Here is a 26,917-nt window from a genome sequence, read left to right as displayed (position 1 = left end):
TAGACATGTAAAGGTGTCTTTACATCCAGTGGCAAAACTACTACCGTCGCAGTCCATGTGGCTGTAATGGGGCCAATTAGCGGCGTTGGGGCCCAATTAGAGCAGACTTTAATTGTTCCTTTCCTGCTACCAAGGCAGAAAAGTGGGTGTTATATGTGTTCCAACACATGGCACTGATCCTTTAGGAATCACAATATAACATTGTAGAGCAATGCTTCGCTTGCTTCAGAGCAGTCTGCCATCAGTGCTTGCACCTGCTGGAGTCCCATCCTACTCTCAGTCATGGATTCATCATATGACCAGGGAAAGTAGGAAGTTTCATTTTCCATTCAGCTCACTATACTAATAGGGGGAAGGGGAGTGGATTTAAATGCTGCACCCCCCCCCCACCCTATTAATTTCCTCTTAAGGCCCCCAGGCAGCTGCAAACCCTCCACAGCGTCTCCTAGTTCCCAAAGTGTCCCCTAGCTTTTATAGTGTCCCTGCATTTAGCTACTACATAGTGCCTATGGGCATATGCTCTGAAGGCATACTGGCTGCATTTTGGTGGATAAGACTGCATGCGTACAGGTGCTTTACACAATCTCCAGGACATAATTGTATACTGCCACATCTTCTAACTAATCTCAATGGGGGACTGTATGCGCCATCTGTGAGTCATAGGACAGTGATTATGCAGGCTCTGCAGATTGTAGGGCCTTTGAATGCCTGTGTGCATGAAACCTAAGGCCTCTTGTACATGAGCGTAGAAAAATGCTGCTGTAACCAGTTAGCATTTTGTTTTTTACATATCGGAACACAGGTGCATTTTTGTCAATGGGGCAATCACATAGCTGTGTAAAGATCCACAATGCAGCAATGCATTCAAGGGCAATATAAAATGTTACTTTTGAGTGTAATGATGTGTGTATATACAAGCATATGTAAAATGTGTACATTTAAATACTGTCAGTTAAAGAGGGTGCATAAGAATTTTACACGATTGTACACATGAATATATAAGCTCTTTACAGACCAAAAATTGAATTTTTACTCAGGATCTTTCTGCCAGCCTATACATCCTATGTGAATGAGTATGGGGTACAATGTACCCCTACCCAATCACCTGTGAAATTTTTTTAAATAAAACACAACACACAAGGGTTAAAAATAATTTATTTAGATTGTAAGCTCACTTGAGCAGAGCCCTCCTAACTCTCTTGTTTTGAATTGCATTGCAACCATACCATCTCCCTTTATATTGTAAAGTGCTGGGCAAACTGTTGGCCCTATATAAATCATGTATAATATTATTAATAATAATAATAGTAGTAGTATGTGTAATAGGATGTAGTACAAGGAATGAATAAACAAATGTAACCAGGGATTATGATCAAACTGAATAACAATCATAATTTATATGCCCAGCATAAAGTTAATTTTATTTACCTGAATTGTTCCTAGACTTGTACCATTGGCACAGTGTTCTTCAACCTTAAGCTTATACAATGGATCAGGAAATTCTGGGATGTGATCATTAATGTCTATCAGCTGTATGATCACATTAGCCATGGAGCAGCAATCAGCTGAATTTCCTGTGTCATTAGCCACAATCTAATGCATAAATAAAAAAAGGTTTACATGGTATCAAAAAGAAGTATACCATTTATTCAGGGCTACATCACAGAAAAACTGTTTTGATCATTTATTTAGCAGTTATTAGGAATATTGCAGTGTTTATGTGCCATAGACCTTTTATTGTCATTACAGGTTTCACTTATGCTTTATTAGTCATCAATAACATAACATGCATGCCAATAATTTGACTCTTTCAGGCTAAGATAACGAATAACTCAACCAGCCTGCGATAAGCTAAACAGTTTACATTAATGATATTTGAAATTCATTTAAAAAAAATTATTTATGTATCATTTGACGTTTTTAGATGTATTTATGTAATAGATCAACCTAATGAAAACCATTACCGTGGTTTAGTCACAAAGTAAATCTGTGCGTCTATTTATAGTTTGTGAACATCTTTGTATATGGGACCAACCTTTTCATCACCTTATTATACAGTTGCTTAAAACAGAATACTTTTTGAAGGACTGATTGGTAGCCAGAGAACATGTGATCTAGACTGAGGGCACTTTATTAACAAAAGAGAAGAAAGAGGTCATTTTCTTTTTACTCAAGATGCCACATGTGTTAAACTTAATAAAACAATATCCCGAATGAAAATATATAATAATGATTTTTCTTGCTACTGACAGATGCTCAGTTATTTTTTGTAAAGCAAGAAATTTAATGATGTGTTCATTTTAAGAATTAAATTGGTGACAACTGCTTTTGATCATTATATTACTGCAACATCACCAGTGCGTTGCGGTGCCATTCACTTTAAATGACACCCCGATGCATCTTGAAAACATATTCAAACACAAAAGCATTGCAGCACACCACAATATACAAGTGCGTACAAAAATTAAAGGCCCTCCTCTGGTTTTAGTTGCATTGTACATCTGCAATCCATTCAAAGCAGTTTCTTACTGCAGTGCAAGTTAATGCATGGCCTACTGCATGTTCACAGGTATAAAGGAGCCATAAAAAAGAGATGTTAGGTTATTTCATCCTTCGTTCTCTAAACTCCAGAAGACACATACAAGGGCACCTGGTTGAGTGACACAAACAGTTATTTTCTATACATACATAGTGGTAAAAAAATGTGAGCGTTCGTGGCAGCAGTTTTAGGAGAATCATGAAGAGGTTTTATGGTTTCCACTAAAAGGTATGAATAATTGTGTGCTTAAGAAATATCTTCTTCTACTTGGTGTTGGATTATCATACATCATGTTCAACATTATTTCTCAAAAAAATTTATTGATTAACTATCATACCTCAACATTCATCATGGGAACAATTTCATAGTCAATAGCCTTAGAGTCTTTAACCAGAACCTGAACTAGACCAGTGTTAATCACTCGAGTTGGAGATACTGTAAAATAGTCAGCATCCTTTCCTCTTAAATATAGGTTGAAGGCTCCATTCTGATCCTGAAAATATATAAAGTAAAATGATAAAAAAGTACAAATAATAAAAAAAGTACAAAGCAAAGAGTTAAGTGAAAAAAAAAAATCTGAAAAATCAATCCAGTTCAACCTATTTAAAAAAAAAAGAAGAAGAAAGAAAAAAGTAGAGAAAAAAATGTTTAACCTAAATTAACAGGTAGAGTAGTATATGGCATTTTTGCTGAGCTTAGATACTAGTAGTCCTTTAACAATCAATGTAGCTTACGAAAGAAGCATACAGATTTATGTAGAATTCAAGAAGTTGCTTAACCTAGGAGTCATCAATAAGGATATGTGTTCAAGCACTTGTTCTGCCATTGACAGCAAAAGAAGAAGTGCAAAATATTATGTGTATGTAAATTCCTTTCTTGAAATGAACTTCTTAAGCTTGCTCCCGTCTTGAATTGTTTTTATTTTATCTCTTTAACAAGTGCACATAAATGTTGACCCAACTAAAAATTGGGTTTTGTCCTCTGGCCTGTGCACACAATATACTCTTATCAGTCATTAGCTCTGTGAACTACAGAACACCTCCACCTGTGTATGATTTTAGGTATTGGGTTTACATATACTTTATGTATCTTTTGTTTTTTTTAGGAGTCCTATTTGTTGTAATGTGATTTTGGAAAACCAGGGATCCCTTTGTTGCTGGTCAATCATCATCCTCTGCTGCACAGGCATACCCCACTTTTAGAAGTATGGGTTTAAAAAAAAGATATATATATATACACATATACACTCGCCTAGGTAGATGCAACATCGGTCCCCCGCTCACTGGAACTCTGGGCTGTGGAGGGGTCAGCCACCCGTCCAGCCCTCTGGATGGATCCCAATCATATGGTCAGGAACTTTTCAAAGCCTGGACCGGCCCTGTGATGTCAGGTAACAGTGGGCACAACAGGTTACAGAAGTACAGAACAAACCGCACTTTTGTGATCCCCAGGAGAAGTATAGCCAAAAGAACTTTGGCTATACCTCTCCTTTAAGTCTGTCTTGCTGCTCCTGGTAGGCATTGCCTAGCTGTCCGACATAATTGATAAATGTCCCCCTGTGTGTTTACAGTGATTTCTACCATTAGCCTGATACAATTCTGAGCTTGCACCTGGAGATAAATACCCCACCTATATACATCCTGAAATATAATTAAGCTGGCCATACATGGAACAAATTTTGTCTGGATCCTGTTGAACAGGTTGAAATTTGCTCAGTGCGTGGCCCATCTGCACAATACCCCTCAACTGTAAAGTTGGAGGAGCCAGGTGTAAATATGTCAGTGCCTGCATCCAATCAGATGGCTGTCACAATACAATAGCCACAGCAAGAGATTCATCTATAAATGTCATTCAGCTATGATATCATTTGCTGCTCGGTGATTGCAATATTCTAGTCTGCCCAATCTCCCCAAGGTAATACATAAAACCTGGCCTGTTAGTGGGCCCTGAGGACAGGGTTGATGACCAGTGATGTAGCCTACATGCTGAATGGAAAACAATCTCTATGTGTTTGGCCAACTTAAGTTACAAACAAACTTTTCTGCATAACTACACTGCACATAACAGACTAAAGCAGCAGGATTGTGCAATATAATAAAAATCACCTCATAGAAACATTTATAACCTTTTTAACCGGGTCAGGGATTTTTAAGAAAAGAGTTTATTGACCAGGGAATTTCTGAAAGTGAAATGTGACCTAAAGTGTAAAGCTTTCTTTTTTTTATTAAAATAATAAATATATTTACCTACTCTGTACAATGGTTTTGTTCAAAGTGGCCCTAAACCTTGCCTACCCTGCCAGTGCTCTCATATGTGCCTCCATTGCAAGTGCCCCCAAGCTACTTGCTATTGGGTCACTTGTGCAGGCTTGCTCCCGAGCTGTGCCATCTGTGGGCACAGTGCTGTATTAAGACCTGACTTACATAAGTATTTAGAGGGGATTGGGGAGAGCTGAACATGAGCGGTGTTTTACCCTAATGTACAGAATGCAATAAGGCAAAACACCTCCTGCCTTTACAACAACTTTAAACAATACATACTACTTTGGTTTAGAAATTCAACCATGTATGTGGAATGATTGCCCCCATTAAATGCTCCTGGTAGACTGTCTTGCTACTAAAGATAACATTGGTGGTGTGGCTTGGGGCGCATGGAGTAGGACGCGCCAAGGGCTCTCTCTGATGAATCTCCTGACTTCTACCTTGAAATCCTCCCTTAACTGCTGCTCATCCATCACTGCTTACCCGCTCTACATTCAGCATTGCTCCGGCTGCCCCGATATCTCTCCTGCCCTCCAATGCAATGTCCATGCGGGGAAGAGATCTGCCAACAGGGCTCAATGATATGTTCCAAGATGGTGCCCATCAACCCGGTCAGCCAAAGAAGCTGCTCAAAAGTTGTTTTCCAGGACACTGGGCAAAGACACCCAGGTTAAGCTGCCTGCCCTACCCTCAGAGGCTTCTCTGGACCCCCCTGCTGAGACGGAGACTGATACTGCATGGCTGGATGACCCTGTTAAGCTCCTATGGGACACAGTGAGTACCCCTGCTATTCTGGCCTCAGATAGTGATCCCAGCGCCCACAGTACTCATGATCATGATCCCGCGCCCACTCCCAGAGAGATCTTGCTGCAATCACCTCCTGCAATGCTAACCTGTCTAATCTCACTAATGAGTTTAAAGGCATGAAAATGGATGTTGTACAGATTAGACAAGATATGTAGAAATTAAGAGATCACACAGCTGCATTGGAGGGTCGTATGAGTACTATTGAGGATGATGTTGCTCCATTACAGCTTGAAGTGCGGCAGGTACAGGCCTTAATCTCTGGTCAGGTTGCACGCTTGGAGGACATGGAGAACGAGCTTAGAAGAAATAATATGAGGGCTGTGTGCATTCTGGAAAAAAAATGAAGGAAAGAACCCTGTGGTGTTTATAGAACACTGGCTTGTTGAAGCTTTTGGCCGTGAAGCGTTTTCTCCCATGTTTGCAGCTGAGAGGGTGCAGTGTGTCCCTGGGAACCCCCTAGACCATTTCTGTTTAAAATCCTGAACTTTAAAGATCAAGATGCTATCCTTTAACAGGCCAGAACCAAGGGTGATGTGATGAAAGTGGATAATGTCTGGATTTCTTTCTATCAGGATTTCTCTGCTGAACTACAACGCAAGCGGGCAAAGTTTACAGAAGTCAAGAAGTGACTGCTATGTTATACTGTTTCCTATGGGATGCTTTAGCCTGCAAAATTGACAGTCATGGTGACTGATCGCACTCACTTCTTTGAAAATCCCATTGCAGTGTCGGACTGGTTGGATTGAGAGGAACATACCCTGCAGAAGCTTAGGAATACCTGGGCCACAGTAGATTGGCCTCTTTTTTCCCTTTGTTTTTTATTCCTACAGGTGGAATGCGAGTTATGCACATTTGTGTTATTACCTATACCCCTTAAAGGCGGTAAGTTTACATACAGTTGCTTTATTTGCTGTCACTTTGCCTCACATGGAACTGGCAAGTCCCTTTGGATCTATGGGATAAAGAGACATGGGACCCCCCTAACTGTGTGGACATGCCACTTATGTTTGACCCCGCTTGTTTTTGGGGACTATGTGTGTGTTCTTTTTTATTTTCTATGTTCTTCAGCTCCCTACCCCCTGCTGGGAGTTATGTTGGCCTACACTGGGCAGTTTTTTGTTTTTTTCCTACCACAATATAGGGTTACTATGTCTTTTTTAATGTTAAGCTCTCATTATGGTGGTCGAATGTAATCTTATCTCTTGTAATGTGAAGAGACTGAGTGATGTAGTGAGACGTCAGGCACTTTTTTCTATACTTAAATCATACCACTCCAAGGGGGCGTGCCTGCAAGAAACCCACTTACAATCTACTATTCTCTCCACACTGAAAAACTCTGGTTAGCAAGTGCAGTTTCACTCCACTCACACTGTATATTCCAGAGGGATTAGTATTTTAATTTCTAATGAGGTCTCTTTTAAGTTAATACATTCTCGGATGGACGACCAAGGCCGATATTTTCCTGTTGTGCAAGCTGGCTGCTATGTTATGTATTATAGCAAATATTTATGTCCCTCCACCTGTCATGAAAAGGTCCACCCGTTGGTGGCGCTGTTTATCTTTTGGACTGTAGTACCGGCGCTCACCAGCGGGTGTACTCCGGCAGTGTGGAGCAGACAGCATCTGCTCCGATCAGCTGTCACGTGAGATTAATCATCAGTCTTATATATACCCGGCAAGCGCTAATATGCTTTGCCTTGGTATCTCTCTCTGCAAGTGCCCTGACCGCTGGAACCTGAACCTGAACCTGAACCTGAACCTGAACCTGAACCCTGAACCCTGAACCCTGAACCCTGAACCCTGAACCCTGTACCCTGAACCCTGTACCCTGTATCTACCTGATCTGTCCCTTTCCTATCCTGAGCCCATCCTGGACCTGTTGTCCCTCCTGCTACCTAGATCCCTGCTCTGCAGCCGATCCATCCGTCCTTACCCATTGACTGATTCCCCGGTATATGACCTCGGCCTGGCTTTCATTGACGTCTCCGGTAGTTCCCATTTATTGTATATATATTTCTTGCTGTTGTGGTTGGTTGTGCACTGTATGTTTTCACTTACTTTTATAATAAACACTTGTTATTTTCATTCACATTCGTTCTGGGTTTCCTCTGTGCAGTCCACACAGTCTGGTCTAACAATTCCCTGACAGTATACCAAGGCCATCCCTGACCAGACGTGGCTGCATTGAGGAACCATCCCGACCTGTGAAGTCGGCCAATATGGATTTCAATGAAATCTTGTATTATTCTCTGCTGGCCGAAGAGGATGGTGAATATTGTCGCCAGCTTCTAAAAGGATGGACTAGTGACCAGCTGATGGAAACCATCCGATCAGCTCATTCCCTGGTGGATCAGGGCTACATGTCATTTGAGGATGTGCAGCCCTTGATCCAGTTATGTGCAAAGCCAGCCCTGTCATGTTATCCCGAAGGAAGTGATGATTTTTCTCCCCCCTTCAATTTGGGCCAAGTTGAATCTCTGGTATGGTTGTTAGAGGATGATCCAGCCTATTTCATGGAATGTTATTCCTCTTGTCCACGGCAGGTGTTGTCTGATTGCATCCATTCAGTGCAATCTCTGGTTAGCCAGGCTGTGTGCGAATCAGTGTTTGTTCAACCTGTACTACAAGCATGGTCAGATCTCCTGCGTTTAGCCAAGCCACAACACTCCAGCCCTGTCATTAACCACCTTCCTTCCCAAATGTCTATCTCCCCATTGCCTATGGCAACCTCAGCTACAGCCCAGTCTACTCCACTTCCTACCAAATACTATTATCCTGTCACCAAGTGTTGCACCTATCCTGCCTTCAATCCACCCGCCTCTTCTCCTCCACCTGTAACAGTCCCACAGAACCCTCCTCCTGCCACTGTTCCTTGGTCTTCCTTTTGCCCAGATACTTTCTTTTCTTACAGCCCTGCACCTACCTACAAAGCTGCAGTGGCTAAGTCAAAAAAGAAACGAAAGTTCTTTCCGACCCGCACAATCCTGCCAGTAACCCAACCTGCCTCCGCACCAACCAACCCAGTCCCAGCCACCCAGCCTGACGTCCCAGTCTCTGCTACCCAGCCTGACGTCCCAATTTCTGCTACCCAGCCTGATGTCCTGCTGCCTACCTTCCAGTCCAACGTGACAGCCTTCCAGTCTGATGTTGTGCCGCCTGCCTTCCAGTCTGATGTCGTGCCACCTGCCTTCCAGTCTGATGTTGTGCCACCTGCCTTCCAGTCTGATGTTGTGCCACCTGCCTTCCAGTCTGATGTTGTGCCACCTGCCTTCCAGTCTGATGTCGCGCCACCTGCTTTCCAGTCTGATGTCGCGCCACCTGCCTTCCAGTCTGAAGTCGCGCCACCTGCCTTCCAGTCTGATGTCGTGCCACCTGCCTTCCAGTCTGATGTCGTGCCACCTGCCTTCCAGTCTGATGTCGTGCCACCTGCCTTCCAGTCTGATGTCGTGCCACCTGCCTTCCAGTCTGATGTCGTGCCACCTGCCTTCCAGTCTGATGTCGCGCCACCTGCCTTCCAGTCTGATGTCGCGCCACCTGCCTTCCAGTCTGATGTCGTGCCACCTGCCTTCCAGTCTGATGTCGTGCCACCTGCCTTCCAGTCTGATGTCGTGCCACCTGCCTTCCAGCCTGATGTCCCGGCCTTCCAGCCAGACGCCTTCCAGCCTGATGTCCCGGCCTTCCAGCCAGACGCCTTTCAGCCTGATGTCCCGGCCTTCCAGCCAGACGCCTTCCAGCCTGATGTCCCGGCCTTCCAGCCAGACGCCTTCCAGCCTGATGTCCCGGCCTTCCAGCCAGACGCCTTCCAGCCTGATGTCCCGGCCTTCCAGCCAGACGCCTTCCAGCCTGATGTCCCGGCCTTCCAGCCAGACGCCTTCCAGCCTGATGTCCCGGCCCTCCAGCCAGACGCCTTCCAGCCTGATGTCCCGGCCTTCCAGCCAGACGCCTTCCAGCCTGATGTCCCGGCCTTCCAGCCAGACGCCTTCCAGCCTGATGTCCCGGCCTTCCAGCCAGACGCCTTCCAGCCTGATGTCCCGGCCTTCCAGCCAGACGCCTTCCAGCCTGATGTCCCGGCCTTCCAGCCAGACGCCTTCCAGCCTGATGTCCCGGCCTTCCAGCCAGACGCCTTCCAGCCTGATGTCCCGGCCTTCCAGCCAGACGCCTTCCAGCCTGATGTCCCGGCCTTCCAGCCAGACGCCTTCCAGCCTGATGTCCCGGCCTTCCAGCCAGACGCCTTCCAGCCTGATGTCCCGGCCTTTCAGCCAGACGCCTTCCAGCCTGATGTCCCGGCCTTTCAGCCAGACGCCTTCCAGCCTGATGTCCCGGCCTTCCAGCCAGACGCCTTCCAGCCTGATGTCCCGGCCTTCCAGCCTGATGTCCCGGCCCTCCAGCCAGACGCCTTGCAGCCTGATGTCCCGGCCTTCCAGCCAGACGCCTTGCAGCCTGATGTCCCGGCCTTCCAGCCAGACGCCTTGCAGCCTGATGTCCCGGCCTTCCAGCCAGACGCCTTGCAGCCTGATGTCCCGGCCTTCCAGCCAGACGCCTTGCAGCCTGATGTCCCGGCCTTCCAGTCTGACGTCTTGCAGTCTGATGCCCCGGCCTTCCAGTCTGACGTCTTCCAGTCTGATGCCCCGGCCTTCCAGTCTGACGTCTTCCAGTCTGATGCCCCGGCCTTCCAGTCTGACGTCTTCCAGTCTGATGCCCCGGCCTTCCAGTCTGACGCCTTCCAGTCTGATGCCCCGGCCTTCCAGTCTGATGCCTTCCAGTCTGATGCCCCGGCCTTCCAGTCTGATGCCCCGGCCTTCCAGTCTGATGCCTTCCAGTCTGATGCCCCGGCCTTCCAGTCTGATGCCTTCCAGTCTGATGCCCCGGCCTTCCAGTCCGATGCCTTCCAGTCTGATGCCCCGGCCTTCCAGTCCGATGCCTTCCAGTCTGATGCCCCGGCCTTCCAGTCTGATGACCCGGCCTTCCAGTCTGATGCCTTCCAGTCTGATGCCCCGGCCTTTCAGTCTGATGCCTTCCAGTCTGATGCCCCGGCCTTCCAGTCTGATGACCCGGCCTTCCAGTCTGATGCCTTCCAGTCTGATGACCCGGCCTTCCAGTCTGATGCCTTCCAGTCTGATGCCCCGGCCTTCCAGTCTGATGCCCCGGCCTTCCAGTCTGATGCCTTCCAGTCTGATGCCCCGGCCTTCCAGTCTGATGTCTTCCAGTCTGATGCCCCGGCCTACCAGTCCATTGCCTTCCAGTCTGATGTGCCTACTGTCCAGCCTGATGTGCCTGCCTTCCAGCCTGACATCCCAGTGCCCGCCTTCCAGCCTGACGTGCCGCTGCCCGCCTTCCAGCCTGACGTGCCGCTGCCCGCCTTCCAGCCTGATGTGTCGCTGCCTGCCTTCCAGCCCGATGTGCCAGCTTGCCAGTCTGATGTGCCGGCTTGCCAAATTGATGCCCCAGCTTTCCGGCCTGACGTTCCAGCTTTCCGGCCTGACGTTCCAGCTTTCCGGCCTGACGTTCCAGCTTTCCGGCCTGACGTTCCAGCTTTCTGGTCTGACGTTCCAGCTTTCCAGCCTGGTGCCCCTGCTTGTCAGCCTGGTGCCCCTGCTTGTCAATCTGTTGTCCTTGCTTGCCAGCCTGATGTTCCAGCTTGCCAGCTTGATGTCTCTGCTTGCCAGCCTGATGTCTCTGCTTGCCAGCCTGATGTCTCTGCTTGCCAGCCTGATGTCTCTGCCTCCCAGTCTGATGTGCCGTATCTCCAGCCTGATGTGCCAGCTTCCCAGCCTGATGCTTGGATACTGATGTTCCAGTCTGAAGTGCCCATGTCTCAGCCTGAAGTTTCGGTGTCCGCTACTCAGTCTGCGGAGTCGGTGCCCGCTGTCTGCCCTGACGTGCCCGCTGTCTGCCCTGACGTGCCCACTGTCTGCCCTGACGTGCCCGCCGTCTGCCCTGACGTGCCCGGTACCCAGCTTGACGTGCCCTCATCCATGGTGTGGTTTGAGGCCATTAACCTGGGACAATTACACCTAGTTGGAGCGTCCGGAGGCCGCTCCTTTGAGGGGGGGTACTGTCATGAAAAGGTCCACCCGTTGGTGGCGCTGTTTATCTTTTGGACTGTAGTACCGGCGCTCACCAGCGGGTGTACTCCGGCAGTGTGGAGCAGACAGCATCTGCTCCGATCAGCTGTCACGTGAGATTAATCATCAGTCTTATATATACCCGGCAAGCGCTAATATGCTTTGCCTTGGTATCTCTCTCTGCAAGTGCCCTGACCGCTGGAACCTGAACCTGAACCTGAACCTGAACCTGAACCCTGAACCCTGAACCCTGAACCCTGTACCCTGAACCCTGTACCCTGAACCCTGTACCCTGTATCTACCTGATCTGTCCCTTTCCTATCCTGAGCCCATCCTGGACCTGTTGTCCCTCCTGCTACCTAGATCCCTGCTCTGCAGCCGATCCATCCGTCCTTACCCATTGACTGATTCCCCGGTATATGACCTCGGCCTGGCTTTCATTGACGTCTCCGGTAGTTCCCATTTATTGTATATATATTTCTTGCTGTTGTGGTTGGTTGTGCACTGTATGTTTTCACTTTCTTTTATAATAAACACTTGTTATTTTCATTCACATTCGTTCTGGGTTTCCTCTGTGCAGTCCACACAGTCTGGTCTAACAATTCCCTGACACCACCCTTCTCCATGGACAGCTTAAATTATTTAGTGCAATTTATGGCCCCCTATCCCGATATACCACTATGGGTTTTGGGGGATTTTAATAATCTTCTGGATAAGAAGTTAGACAAGTTCTCGCCTCCTGGAGGGAAACCCGGAAGCCCTGCTACCTCATTTGCAAGACTGATTTTTGAGCTTGGCTTGGGGGATGTATGGAGGGACAGATATCCAGACAAGAGATGTTATTCCTGCTACTCTACCTCACACAGAGCATTATTAAGGACAATTCTTCATGGCCCGGATGGGGTAGCATTAGTATTTGGGGACTATTTTGAGGATGTATATACCTCTAAGGTCTCTCCCATGGAGATGGAATTGGAGGATTCTTTAGATCAATGCTCTCTTCCAGTCCTGTCTACAGGTGGCCGCATGATATTAAATGCCCCCCTTACCCTCGAGGAACTCACTGAGGCAATAGGCTAACAGTAAATGCCCAGGCACGGATGGCCTCCCAGCTAAGGTCTATAAAAATATAGTGAACCACTTCTCCCTCTCCTTTAAGATACTCTGAATGCTGCAGTCTGATCTGGAAGTCTCCCTCAATCTATGAACGAGGCAGTCATAGTGGTAATACCCAAGCCTGGTAAGAATCCGTTGCTACCCGACATGTATAGGCCCATTTCTCTTATAAACTCAGATGTTAAATTACTAGCTAGGGTTCTGGCCACGAGATTGGTGGGAGTTGTCTCAGGTTTTGGTGCATTTGGATCAGTCGGGTTTCATACTGGCTCAGTCTACTGCGCTCAATATATGCTGTTTATTCCTGAATATCCAGTTGCCGGTGGATAATCATGGAAATAGGGCAGCGTTCTCCCTCAACGCTTCCAAAGCTTTTAACAGCATTGAGTGTAAATACCTTTGTCTAGTTTTGAGAAAATCCTGAGTTGGAAAGTCCTTTCTTGCATGAGTGCAGCTACTCTATGTGGCTCTTCAGGTCAGAATACGTTGGAATCATTGGCAGCTATGGCCGGACCTCTCCAGATATTGTGGGGTTTCATCAGGGGAGAGGGAGGATAAAATCTCCCTTTATGCTGATGATATTTGGATATACCTGGGGGATGTGGTAGATTCTTTAAAGGCTGTTATGCATCTCTCATAGAACGGTTTGGACAGTACTCTGGATTTACCATGAATTGGCACAAATCCTCTCTCCTTTTACTAGACCCCCTGGAATCTGCCGTACCCGAATCGTTTCAGGTTGAAGTAGATCAGTCATTTCGATATTTGGGAATTGAGGTGACCGGAAACCCTAGAGACTATATTTCTTTAAATTTGAAACATATTCTACAAAAATGTAAGCTTAAATGTGCGAGCTGGTGCAAACTTCTACTGTCGGTTACAGGCAGAGCCAATCTCATTAAAATGGTGTGGGCACCGCAGCAGTTGTTTGTGCTTCGCAATGCGCCCATTTGGATACCTAGCTATTGGTTCACTCATATAAAGTCCCAGTACAGAGCATTAATATGGAAGAATGGCCTGTCCTGAATTAAACAACTACATTGCAATACCCTAAAGAACAGGGGGAATGGCTGTCCCGCACTCTTTCACCTATTTTTTGGCTGTGCAACTGCAGAATTTTACAGGATGGGATTTATCAGTGGTAGCCGACCCTTCCAGGACCTTGCTGATTCATTCCCTTGTGGAGTACTCTGCAATGTCCCAGATGGAAATGGGCCTTCCAGGGGTCCCACCTGGGTGCCCAACTGTAGATTTGCTTTGGAGACTCTGGACAGAGTTGAAGAGAAGTCTGGGCACTGAGGGCTTTCTGGACTGCACTGGGGTAACAGATCCTATCCTGAATTCGAGAAATTGTTGACTCATTCTATCTGGAAAGCAGCCAGGATTAAGTACATGTCCCAGTTGTCTGAAGGTACAGTGGTGAAGTCCTTTACTCAATTAAGATCAGAGTTCCCTTTGGTACCAAATTTCTACTTTATGTATTTTCAGCTGCGGAACGCCATGAGAGTACAGAGTAGAAGCTCCATCATGCGCTTTGATAATTCTGATTTCCTCCCCTCTGTTTAATAGCATAGACAAAAAGGGAACTATTTATTGTATATATATATATATATATATATATATATATATATATATATATATATATATATATATATATATATATATATATATATATATATATATATATATATATACCTGCCTGTTAGCCCATATCCAAGCTCCAGATCTGCTACCCTGTAGGGAGAGGTACAAATCGGATGTTGGCCCTATAGATGGAGATAGCTGGGAACAGATTTTGGTGATTGCCCCCCTAGTTTAAGTCTCTGTGGCTCAAAAATTGTCACACTTATTTATTCTCCACAGGGTGTATAGGACCCCAATACAATTATAAAATTGGGAAGGAGAGACTCTCCCTTGTGCCCAAAGTGTCAGTTACATGAGGGTACTTTGAGTCATCTACTCTGGGAATGCCCTAAACTGGTACGCTACTAGAATGAGATTGCTGAGATCATTAATAAGGTTTATCATATACAGCTGTTGATGGATCCGGTTACTTGTCTATTGGGTGGCCTCGTGGAGGAGTTATATCCTCCTTCTATATATGTTGCTTTGACTAGATTGTTTTATCTAGTTAGAAAGCTGATTGCAAGGTTTTGGCTACCCCCACCCCCAGAGCCCCCACATCTACTCAATGGATACAACAGGTGAATACTTAGGGAAAAGATTGCATATAAGCATAGAAATGTGTTAGGTAAATTTACCGAAATCTGTCAAGAATGGCTGGAGAATCCTGAGGTGGTCCCTCTACAATTTGTTCTTACCAGACTGCCCCAGGTCTAGATGAGAAAATAGGAGAGCACTAGCCTTGACCTTTACAGACAGGCTTAGGAATAATGATTCTTGCTTAGATTTCCTTGGATAATGTTTTGGGAGTCATTTTGTTTGTTCTGGATTCCTTTTTTCTTCTTGTACATTAATGGATAGTATACTGAGGGGGATATATGTTCTAAGTTTTTTTGTGTTATCTTTAGTTTGAAGTCTGATAATACGCTGACATTTACACTTATTGTGAGATGGTTCATCCTACCTCAATGTATAACCTTGTACATGGTACTTTTAGTGCGTTATGCCTTTTACAAATGTCTGTATCTTCTATTTTATGCACAATAAAATCTTTTTATGATTAAAAAAAAAAGATAACATCAATCTCATGGTCATCTAGTGGGACCAAGTTTCAAAATTCTATGTCAGTTCACTTGAGCATTTGCCAATACAGGCCCATAGGCATTAAATAAGTCATCTAGTGATAAACATCAAGAAGTACCTTATCAGGGTCATTAGCAGTGATGGTAAGATTTGCCACCGGTACCCGCACAGATGAATGTTCCTCTATTTCTCCATAGAAGTTTGTTGCATGGTCAGTTTTGAAATTACAATCAGTTACTTCACAGTTGTAGAATTCGGGTTTATTATCATTTATATCTAATACACGGATTGTAACAGTTGTAGTAGCCGTTGCATTTTGTCCATGTATACTTAAATTCTGTTCTCGGGCCTGTACAAAATAGAACAAAATAGCTATTAAAATGGAAACCAAACATTAAGTGGTAGTGTAGCTTTTCTGCTAAATTAAATACACTATAACATTTTTAGATATTTAACCTTGCAAAATGGTTAATTATTTAAAAAGAAATTCACATTTCCTTATATACAGAAACCACAAGTTTTAAAAAGATGAATCTAAATAATTAATATGAAGCCACAAGAAATGTTTGCATTGATTTTTTAAATTGTGTGTATTTTTATATTTACCTATGAGTTTAAACAAATATAACAGGCACAGGATAATATTTACCGGAAACATTGTAACTAAGGGATTATTATGAATGTCTTATATTTATGTTAGACAGTGATGTACAAAAGTGAAAAAGTGGTATTTACAAACTATAGACAATGTCAAGTACAAAGATATAATACAAATGGGGAAAAGAGACCCCCCAATATGAGTTTGCAATCTAGGATGAGGAAAGAAACTGGACACAATTGGGTTAATTTACTAAAAGCAAATAAGTTGGTAGGGAAGTTACACTGCAATGAATAGAGCTTAGTGAATGTGGTGACATTTCACAATGCAAAGAATAACCAATCATGTACAACTAAAATTATGTATACAGCAGAGTTGCCAACCACCCATTACTTTACAGACAGCCCGTAACTTTCAGCACATTTTTGAGCTGCCCATAAATGCCTGTTACGGGCAGCGGCGCCAATAAAAATGATTGCTGTGGGCGACTCTGCAATTGCACACGCAATTGCTGGGCTCCGGAAAGCTCGTACACGCTTTCCCATTTTCAGCCAAGCGGCGCATGCGCAGTGACGTGATGGTCCCATCCTGGCACCATTTTTGAATGGAAGGCACACTCAAGTAAGGGGGTAATATAAAGGGGGCAGAGGAGGACACTACTGTGGGGGGTGAAGGGGGCAGAGGAAGACATTACTGTGGGAGGCGAAGGGGGCAGAGGAGGATACTGATGGGCCTGTGGAGAGGTGAAAGGGGCACAGGAGGCCACTGATGTGGAGAGGTAATATGAAGGGGGACAAAGCAGGAAACTACTGTGAGGGGGTGGGGAGGACATTACCATGTCCAGGTAGCCTCTAAGCTTCTCTTGTATCATGTCCGCAGCCTCTGACCACCTCCTGTATCATGTCGGCAGCTTCTGACCACCTCCTGTACCATGTCTGCAGCTTCTGACCACCTCCTGTACTATGTCCGCAGCCTCTGATCACCTCTTATACCATGTCCATGCAGCCTCTGACCACTTTCTGTACCATGTCCGTAGCCTCTGACCACCTCGAGTACCATGTCTACAGCCTCTGTTCACCTCCAGGATCATGTCCGCACAGTCTCTGACCACCTCCTGTATCATGTCTGCAGCCTCTGACCACCTCCTGTATCATGTCCGCAATCTCTGACCATCTCTTGTCTTTTATCATGTCTGCAGTCTCTGAGGGGGTCTGGAGAGGAGACAAGAGTGGGCACACTGCCGCGATGGGGGACACGGGAGAAGTCAGACATGTGTGGACTGTGGAGGGGAGACTATAGAATAAAACCAGAGCCACCAAGCTGGAGCCATCTCACTGAGCCCTGCATTGTGCACCTGAGTGGAGGCCAGTGACAGTGCCGTTAGGCCAGTTTGAGGGGGGTCACCGATGTAAGGGTGGAGGGTGAATACAAATATTGTAAGGGGGAACGGATATAAAGGTTCCCTATTATAGCAGGAACCCCCACCCCCTTACTTTTGTGTATTCACTCTGTGGAAGGTGGTCTCTGGTCACCAGAGTCCCCCCCACTTCAGAGTTCCCAGCATTCCCCTCTACATCAGGGTCTGAAATAATTCCCCACTTATACTGCAAGAGGGAACTCTGCGGACCCTAATGTAAAGGGAAGTTCTGATGTAAAGGGCAAAGTAGTGGAGTCGGATATAAGGTGGACTCTGGTCACCAGAGCAACCCTTTACATCAAAGTTTTTCCTTAGATCATGATCTGCAATGCTCCCCTTTATGTCAGCATTCCTTTGCACTGTAAGAGGGAATCCTGCAGACTGTAATATATGGGGGTACAAGCTGTATGGGATTAATTAGCCTGACCTTCACGTAAATGGAGAAATATGGTTTATGACTTCTATGTAACTTAAACACATTGCTAATAGCACTAACTACATGTTTAAATATTGGTATTTGCACTGTTTAGCACTGAAAACTGCACTTTTAGGTACTTTTTTCAGTGTCAATAAAAAATGTGGCTCTGTCGGTAAATGTAATGATTTTTGCCAGTAAAAAATTGGTGTCCTGTCAGTAAATTTCACAATGAACAAGATTCTGTAGGTTTGTTCTTAAGTTGGATCTGTATGTAAGCTGGAACAGCAACTCCAGCCCAAAAAATGATTTTGAAGTTTTTGGTAGAATAGGGAAGAGTTAACTGGCCATGTAGTGATATGGGATTGCTAACAGGTCTGCCGAACAGGAGGTGGCAGCATGCGGTAAGCACCAAGTCATGCTGCCACCATTCTTAAGTACGAGTTGTATGTAAGTCGGATGTTTGTAACTTGAGGACTGCCTGTAATTCAACTTTAAAAGGGCTGGGGGTGGATTTGCTTAGCAACATGTTACATGTCAGGCTACAATCACATCTAGCATTTGCTAGGTATGCTTTTTGTGTGTGTATTTTTCACACAACAGGCATCAACTGACCGTTGCTCCAAAAGAAGCACCTTTTTTGGGCATAGAGGTTGGTGTGTTTCTTTAACATGTTTGTCACATGTTTTGCTGCGCGTGAAAACACGCGTTTGCTGATCACATTTCGAAAGTCAGTAACATTCATGAAACGTGCAGATGTGAATGGAGCCGTATACCCTATATATGGGTGTAACATGTAACATAAGCAAAAGATGGAGTTAGCCTTTAATGGTTTGACAATTTTCCAAATTAGGCTTCTTTAATTCTCCCTTTCCATTTGGCTCATGTTATATATTAACTTTTATTTTTAAAGACTCTGTGTTTACTGGTTAATTCTCTTATAATAGTGATGTATTTGGCCATTAAGCACCTAAAAAATTTCTCCCTTGCATCCCCAGTGTGAAAGCCAGAGTGCTTTCACACTGGGGCAGTGTGCTTGCAGGACGTTAGAAAAAGTCCAGCAAGCAGCATCTTTCGGGTGGTGGAGGAGCGTTGTATACACCACTCCTCCACTGCTCCTGGCCATTGAACTCAAATCACTTCAGCAGCGGCACTTTGTGGCGATTTTAAACCTTTCCTTGACCGCTAGCGGGGGTTAAAAGCGCCCCGCTATCAGCCGACAAGTGCCGCTATTACAGCGGTAAAGCACCACTAGTATTAGCGGCGCTTTACTGCAAACGCCCCCACCCCAGTGTGAAAGTGCCCGTATCCCCATGTTTTACAGTGGTGTGAAAAAGTGTTTGCCCCCTTCCTCATTTCCTGTTCCTTTGCATGTTTGTCACACTTAAGTGTTTCGGAACATCAAACCAATTTAAACAATAGTCAAGGACAACACAAGTAAACACAAAATGCAATTTGTAAATGAAGGTGTTTATTATTAAAGGTGAAAAAAAATCCAAACCATCATGGCCCTGTGTGAAAAAGTGATTGCCCCCCTTGTTAAAACATACTATAACTGTGGTTGTCCACACCTGAGTTCAATTTCTCTAGCCACACCCAGGCCTGATTATTGCCACACCTGTTCACAATCAAGGCATCACTTAAATAGGAGCTGCTTGACACAGTAAGGTCCACCAGAAGATCCTTAAAAGCTACACATCATGCCGAGACCCAAAGAAATTCAGGAACAATTGAGAAAGAAAGTAATTGAGATCTATCAGTCTGGAAAGGGTTATAAAGCCATTTCCAAAGCTTTGGGAATCCAGCGAACCACAGTGAGAGCCATTATCCACAAATGGCGAAGACATGGAACAGTGGTGAACCTTCCCAGGAGTGGCCGGCTGCCCAAAATTACCCCAAGAGCGCAGCGACGACTCATCCAAGAGGTCACAAAAGACCCCACAACAACGTCCAAGGAACTGCAGGCCTCACTTGCCTCAGTTAAGGTCAGTGTTCATGCCTCCACCATCAGGAAAAGACTGGGCAAAAATGGCCTGCATGGCAGAGTTCCAAGGAGAAAACCACTGCTGAGCAAAAAGAACATCAAAGCTTGTCTCAATTTCTCCACAACACATCTTGATGATCCCCAAGACTTTTGGGACAACATTCTGTGGACCGATGAGACAAAAGTGGAACTCTTTGGAAGGTGTGTGTCCAAGTATATCTGGCGTAGAAGGAACACTGCATTTCATAAAAAGAACATTATACCAACAGTAAAATATGGTGGTGGTAGTGTGATGGTCTGGGGCTGTTTTGCTGCTTCAGGACCTGGAAGACTTGCCGTGATAAAAGGAACTATGAATTCTGCTGTCTACCAAGAGATCCTGAAGGAGAATGTCCGACCATCTGTTCGTGTACTCAAGCTGAAACGAACTTGGGTTCTGCAGCAGGACAATGATCCTAAACACACCAGCAAGTCCACCACCGAATGGCTGAAGAAAAACAAAATGAAGACTTTGGAGTGGCCTAGCCAAAGTCCTGACCTGAATCCTATTGAGATGTTGTGGTATGACCTTAAAAAGGCCGTTCATGCTCGAAAACCCTCTAATGTAACTGAATTAGGACAATTCTGCAAAGATGAGTGGGCCAAAATTCCTCCAGGACGCTGTAAAAGCCTCATTGCACGTTATCACAAATGCTTGGTTGCAGTTGTTGCTGCTAAGGGTGGCCCAACCAGTTATTAGGTTTAGGGGGCAATCACTTTTTCACACAGGGCCATGATGGTTTGGATTTTTTTTCACCTTTAATAATAAACACCTTCATTTACAAATTGCATTTTGTGTTTACTTGTGTTGTCCTTGACTATTGTTTAAATTGGTTTGATGTTCCGAAACACTTAAGTGTGACAAACATGCAAAGGAACAGGAAATGAGGAAGGGGGAAAACACTTTTTCACACCACTGTATATGTTGCTTTACACAACTGTAGTTTCAGATTAATTCAAATGTGATACTTACCATCACAGTCAGTATAACTTGCTCATCATTATCCAATAATTCCTCTCTGTCTATGTCACCACTTATACGAATTTCTCCAGTCAACGTATCTATACTGAAGAGATCACTCACTGTGGAACCTGAAGACAAACAAAATCAAAATGAAAAATCTATATCCTGTTTACACCTCTAATATTCCCTTTCAGGAGTTGGCATACTTACTATTGATGGAATATAAGATTGTATCAAGAATTCCTCTGTCTGCATCAATGGCTGACACTTTAAGAATTAATTCACCCTAGAAAATACATATCAGTGATAAAGGGTTTTATTATGAGACAGGAAAAGAGGATGTTTAATTTAAACTTAAGAACAGGTGATCATTCGATTGCACTAAAAGTGTTAAAAGAAATGTTGTCTTCACCGTATGTATGATATAAAGTATTGCATTTTACTGTGTCACATGTTACAAAAAAGGTACTCTTCCCTGTGCTATGGTATGTGCTTTATAGCTGCCTGCACTAGGTTTGCCCTGTGAAGGGTTAACTTAATAACTATTACCAATGGTGTGCTGCACTCATTTCAAAGTGCTCAAAGTGATTCAATAAAATCAATAACTAAACAAATCTATAAATCGCAGAATGAGTGCTACATGCTTTAAATGCATATATATATATATATATATATATGTATATATAGCATTTAAGTGCAAAAAAGTGCTCTGCGCTTCAAACAATATAACTCCTGTGCTTCAGATGCAGACACTCCGTGCTCCCCTCCTTTGTGTCTCCACTCACCAGAAAGGCAAGTTAGCAGCGCTTTGTATATGCAAATCCAATTCTGTAGATTGGACACTCCTTTCATCACCACTGCTCCATTAATGCTCCACCTCGTACATGCAGAGGGAAATACAAGCCAGATGGGCGTCCATAGTATTATTTTGTTTATTAAAATGGTTTAAAAACAAGCAGTGTATTACTCACATTAGGAGGTTTGCATCACATGAGCTACATGTGCATATCAGCTCCTAACAAAGTTTTGTGTTCCAAGGCCCAGGACTAAGTGGACATAAGTGATGCCAACAAGCTCCGCCCAACGCGTTTCGTCGCTCTGAAGTCATCAGGAGCTGCTTTTAACACATGGACCTTAATGGATGTGTATACAGTCAGGTACATAAATATTGGGACATCGACACAATTCTAATCTTTTTGTCTCTATACACCACTACAATGGATTTGAAATGAAACAAACAAGATGTGCTTTAACTGCAGACTTTCAGCTTTGAGGGTATTTACATCCAAGTCAGGTGAATGGTGTAGGAATTACAACAGTTTGTATATGTGCCTCCCACTTTTTAGGGGACCAAAAGTAATGGGACAGATTAACAATCATCCATCAAACATCCCTGGTGATGCTTTGTCAGGCCTCTACTGCAACTGTCTTGAGTTCCTGCTTGTTCTTAGGGCATTTTCCCTTCAGTTTTGTCTTCAGCAAGTGAAATGCATGCTCAATCGCACATCTTGTTTGTTTCATTTCAAATCCATTGTGGTGGTGTATAGAGCCAAAAAGATTAGAATTGTGTCGATGTCTCAATATTTATGGACCCAACTTTATGCACGTAGCACTTTATTCATTCTGTGATTTATATTTAGGAATTTGTTTAGTTATTGAATTCATTAAATCACTTTGAGCACTTTGAAATTAGCGGTGCACACCATTGGTAATAGAGATTTACATTCACAGCACTATTGTACCTCATGTTGCAGGTGGTATAAGCCTAGGGTCACATATATGCGGATCACAAATGTGCGTATTATCTTGTGCGTTCCCCATTTACACAGAAAAGAGCTGCTCTTTAGCAGAAGCCTGGGGTGCCATTGATTCTTAATATGCATTCTTAAACGCATTGGCACCTGTGCTCATAGTGCCGCAGCACCATGTGGTTCCATGCTGTGCATTTTTAACCTCTTGAGATCCGCGCTATAGCCGAATGACGGCTACAGCGCGGACCTCCTTTGCCGGGACGACGTCTATTGATGTCGTCCCGTGCACGAGCGGCCTGCCAATGAGACTCGCCTGATCACTGATCCGAGCAAGGGGTCGATCCCGACCCCTTACCACGTGATGAGCTGTCAGCCATTGACAGCTGATCATGTGACAAAACAGAGCCGGTAAAAAGAAAGCCGATCACTGGCGGCCGTGATCGGGACATCAGTCCCGATCACGGCCAGTGTATCAGTGCCCACCTGCCCCCTGCCAGTAACCCCCAGAGAATTAAAAAAGTGCCACCCAGCAGTGCCACCCATCAGTGCCCATAATGCCACCCAGCAGTGCCATACATCAGTGCCCACTGTGCAACCTATCAGGGCCCACAGTGCCATACATCAGTACCCACAGTGCCACCTATCAGTGCCCACAGTGCCACCTATCAGTGCCCACAGTGCCACCTATCAGTGCCCACAGTGCCACCTATCAGTGCCCACTATCTGCCTCAACAACATTGCTGCACCTCAGTGCCACATATCCGTGCCCATCAGTGTCATCTACCAGTGCCCATCAGTGCCCATCAGTGCCGCCCATCAGTGCCCAGCAGTGCCACCTATCAGAGCCACCTATCAGTGCCACCTATCAGTGCCCATCAGTCCCATCTATCAGTGGTACCTATCAGTGCCCCTTAGTGCCACCCATCCATGCCACCTATTAGTGCCCATCAGTGCCGCCTTATCTGTGCCCATCAGTACTGCCTTATCTGTGCCTATCGGTGCCACCTTATCTGTGCCTGTTAGTGTCACCTTAACTGTGCCTATCAGTGCCCACCAGTGCCGCCTATCAGTGTCCACCAGTGCCGCCTATCAGTGCCCACCAGTGCCGCCTATCAGTGCCCACCAGTGCCGCCCACCAGTGCCGCCCATCAGTGCCCACCAGTGCCGCCTCATCAGCGCATTTCAATGAAGGAGAAAAATGACCTGTTTGCAAAATTTTATAACAAACTATTAAACATGATTTTTTTTTTTGCATCTTTTTTTGTTTGTTTAGCAAAAAATAAAACTCCCAACTGTAATTAAATACCACCAAAAGAAAGCTCTATTTGTGGGAAAAAAATGATAAAAATTTCATTTGGGTACAGTGTTGTATGGCCGTGCAATTGTCATTCAAAGTGCATCAGCGCTGAAAGCTGAAAATTGGTTTGGGCAGGAGGGGGGTTTAAGTGCCCAGTAAGCAAGTGGTTAATCACTTCAGCCCCGGAAGATTTGGCTGCTGATTGACTGGGGCATTTTTTGCGATTTGGCACTGCGTCACTTTAAGTGACAATTGCGTGGTCGTACGAGGCTGCACCCAAACAAAATTGATGTCCTTTTTTTCCCACAAATAGAGCTTTCTTTTGGTGGTATTTGATTGTCTCTGCGGTTTTTATTTTTTGCGCTATAAACGAAAAGATACTGACAATTTTGAACATGCAATGGAGGTTATTTACGAAAGGCAAATCCACTTTGCACTGCAAGTGCACTTGAAAGTGCAGTCACTCTAAATCTAAGGGGTAGATCTGAAATGAGTGGAAGCTCTGCTGATTTTATCATCCAATCATGTGCAAGCTAAAATGCTGTTTTTTATTTTCCTTGCATGTCCCCCTCGGATCTACAGCGACTTTACTTCCAAGTGCACTTTTAGTGCACTTTCAAGTGCACTTTTAGTGCACTTTCAAGTGCACTTTTAGTGCACTTTCAAGTGCACTTGCAGTGCAAAGTGGATTTGCCTTTAGTAAATAACCCCCAATATTTTGTACTTTTTGCTATAATAAATACCCCCATTTTTTTTTAAAAAAGCTATTTTTTTCTCAGTTTAGGACGATATGTATCCTTCCACATATTTTTGGTAAAAAAAAAAAAAAAAATTGCAATAAGCGTATATTGATTGGTTTGCGCAAAAGTTATAACGTCTACAAAATAGGGGATATATTTATAGCATTTTTATTATTATTTTTTTTTTGGGATATATTTATAGCATTTTTATTATCTTTTTTTTTTTTACTAGTAATGTGGGCCATCTGCGATTTTTATCAGGACTTTGACATTATGGCAGACACATTGAACACTTTTGACACACTTTTGGGACCATTGGCATTTATACAGCGATCAGTGCTATAAAAATGCACTGATTACTGTAAAAATGCCACTGGCAGGGAAGGGGTTAACACTACGGGGTTCACTCAGTGTGTTTCTAACTGTAGGGGGAGTTGACTGACCTAGAGGAAGTGACGGATCCTGGTTCCTAGCTATTAGGAACTCATGATCTGTCTCTCCTCACAGAACAGAACAGGGATTTCTGTGTTTACACACACACACATCCCTGTTCTGCCACTGGTACCCGAAATCGCTCATGGCCGGCGGTCATCGCGACCGTCCGCGACGAGCATCGGCACCCCCACAGTGCAGCGAACGCTGCTATCCCTATCCCACTAGCCAAGATATAGCTAAGACAGTTCACAGGATCGTGCCGACCTGCCACAGTAAAATGACGGTGGCTGGTCGGCAAGCGGTTAAAAGGGGTCAGGGACTGTCTTCCCCGTGTTTCTTGCAGGTACAGCAGCCCATTCAAATAAATAGAAACAAGCATGTACATATGTGAACCTTAGCTGAGGCAGAATGTAGGTAAATGTAGGTAAATAAAATGCACCTGCTCTACTTTGAAGGAAGTTGCCTCTTTATGGCAGTTTAGGGTTGAGTTACTAAAGGCAAGTAGGCTGATCACCTTGTAAGGGTAGTTGCACTTTGCAACAGAATCTACCTCAGAGCTAAGTGAATGTGGTGCAATTTCACTATGCAAAGAATGATCAATCACAAGCAAGGAATTAAAGAACAGTATTTTTGCATGTACATTATTGAATGAGAAAAATCAATAGAGATTCACCTCATTTACCAAGACCTGTAAAAAAAATTCCCTTGCAAAGTAAACAGTCTATTTGTCTTAGGTAAACTGACCCCTTTCTGTCCGTATGCACTTTTTCCAGCTCAAGCTACATGTCCTTGCTCAAGACGGGCTTCCTTCTAATGACAACAGCAGAACATTTGGTATGGGGACACATTGTATATCTTCAGTTGCCATTTTGCAGTGTGTCTCTGTGTCTTTAAGGGAGGGTGGGCTCCTGGAGGGTGGGCTCCCTCCTGACATACCTGGCCTTAATTTATCCACTGCTATATATATATATGCTACATGGAGGCTCCCATATATTAGAGTTAGGACCACACTATACAGCGGGGCCTTGACAAGGCAGTTTTTAATGCAAATTGTTAAGACAGTGTAATTTTTTTCTGGCTAGCTGATATGTGTCCTAGGAACTTGGATTTCTTTGCCATTTAAGACTCCCATAGACAGATTAAATTGCAGCTGTATAGCCCATGAGACAGAAGGAGAAAACTCTACTGTCAGCTGTAGTATTCATGCAGGTGCAGTAGCCACAGCTGCCAGTGCCAGTGCTGCCAAACAGTGACTGCATCTCATAGAATGCAATCCCAGTTCGCCCAATATATTTCCATCAGGCTCAGTCAATTTTTAGCTGGGCCGTGCTTGCAGGACCACTTAAGGCTTGAATTTGAGCTCATTTAGCAGGAATTAGCCAAAAAGGGAGCTAACTATGGAGAACAATAAAGTCTCCATTGGAAGCAGATAACATGGGTATAAGTAACGGGGTGACAACACAGGATAGGAGTTGGGAGACAGGGACAAAACGTTGTCAACCCCCCACATAACAGTATATGCCTGAACAATGACTTTCATGCAAGGACTACCTGGTATTACTTTATGGAAAGCTACAGATTTTAAAGATTGAAAATTACCTTTGAAACGATATTGCCATGTTAAAGATTATCTAAGATTTTAGTGAATTGAGTTACAATATATCCACTTTATAGATTCCAGGAAATGTCAATACACTTACTGATGCTTTGAACATGATTGAGTTAATGTTACAGTTTAAGATTGGGGTACTTACAACCTGTAGATTGCTTCTTACAATAATAT

General features: G+C 44.5%; 1 protein-coding gene across 2 annotated transcripts in view; it reads right to left on the bottom strand.

Annotated features, from left to right (window-relative positions):
* Nucleotides 1–26,917, bottom strand: part of CDHR2 (cadherin related family member 2) — a 225,239-nt gene that overhangs the window by 98,005 nt on the left and 100,317 nt on the right. For both annotated transcript variants that reach the window (XM_077472404.1, XM_077472405.1), the window contains exons 10-14: nt 21,122–21,197; nt 20,921–21,039; nt 15,613–15,843; nt 2,877–3,032; nt 1,429–1,593 (exon numbers count right to left, since the gene is read on the bottom strand). In XM_077472404.1, the coding sequence (XP_077328530.1) occupies nt 1,429–1,593; nt 2,877–3,032; nt 15,613–15,843; nt 20,921–21,039; nt 21,122–21,197 (747 nt within the window). The remainder of the gene's footprint in view (nt 1–1,428; nt 1,594–2,876; nt 3,033–15,612; nt 15,844–20,920; nt 21,040–21,121; nt 21,198–26,917) is intronic.

Source organism: Lithobates pipiens, unplaced genomic scaffold, assembly GCF_037356315.1.
Source record: "Lithobates pipiens isolate NorthernLeopardFrog02 unplaced genomic scaffold, aLitPip1_a1.2 Scaffold_8, whole genome shotgun sequence".
In the NCBI taxonomy this organism is placed as follows: domain Eukaryota; kingdom Metazoa; phylum Chordata; class Amphibia; order Anura; family Ranidae; genus Lithobates; species Lithobates pipiens.
The sequence above is the reverse complement of the archived record's forward strand: the minus strand, read 5'-3'. Positions and strand labels throughout refer to the sequence as shown.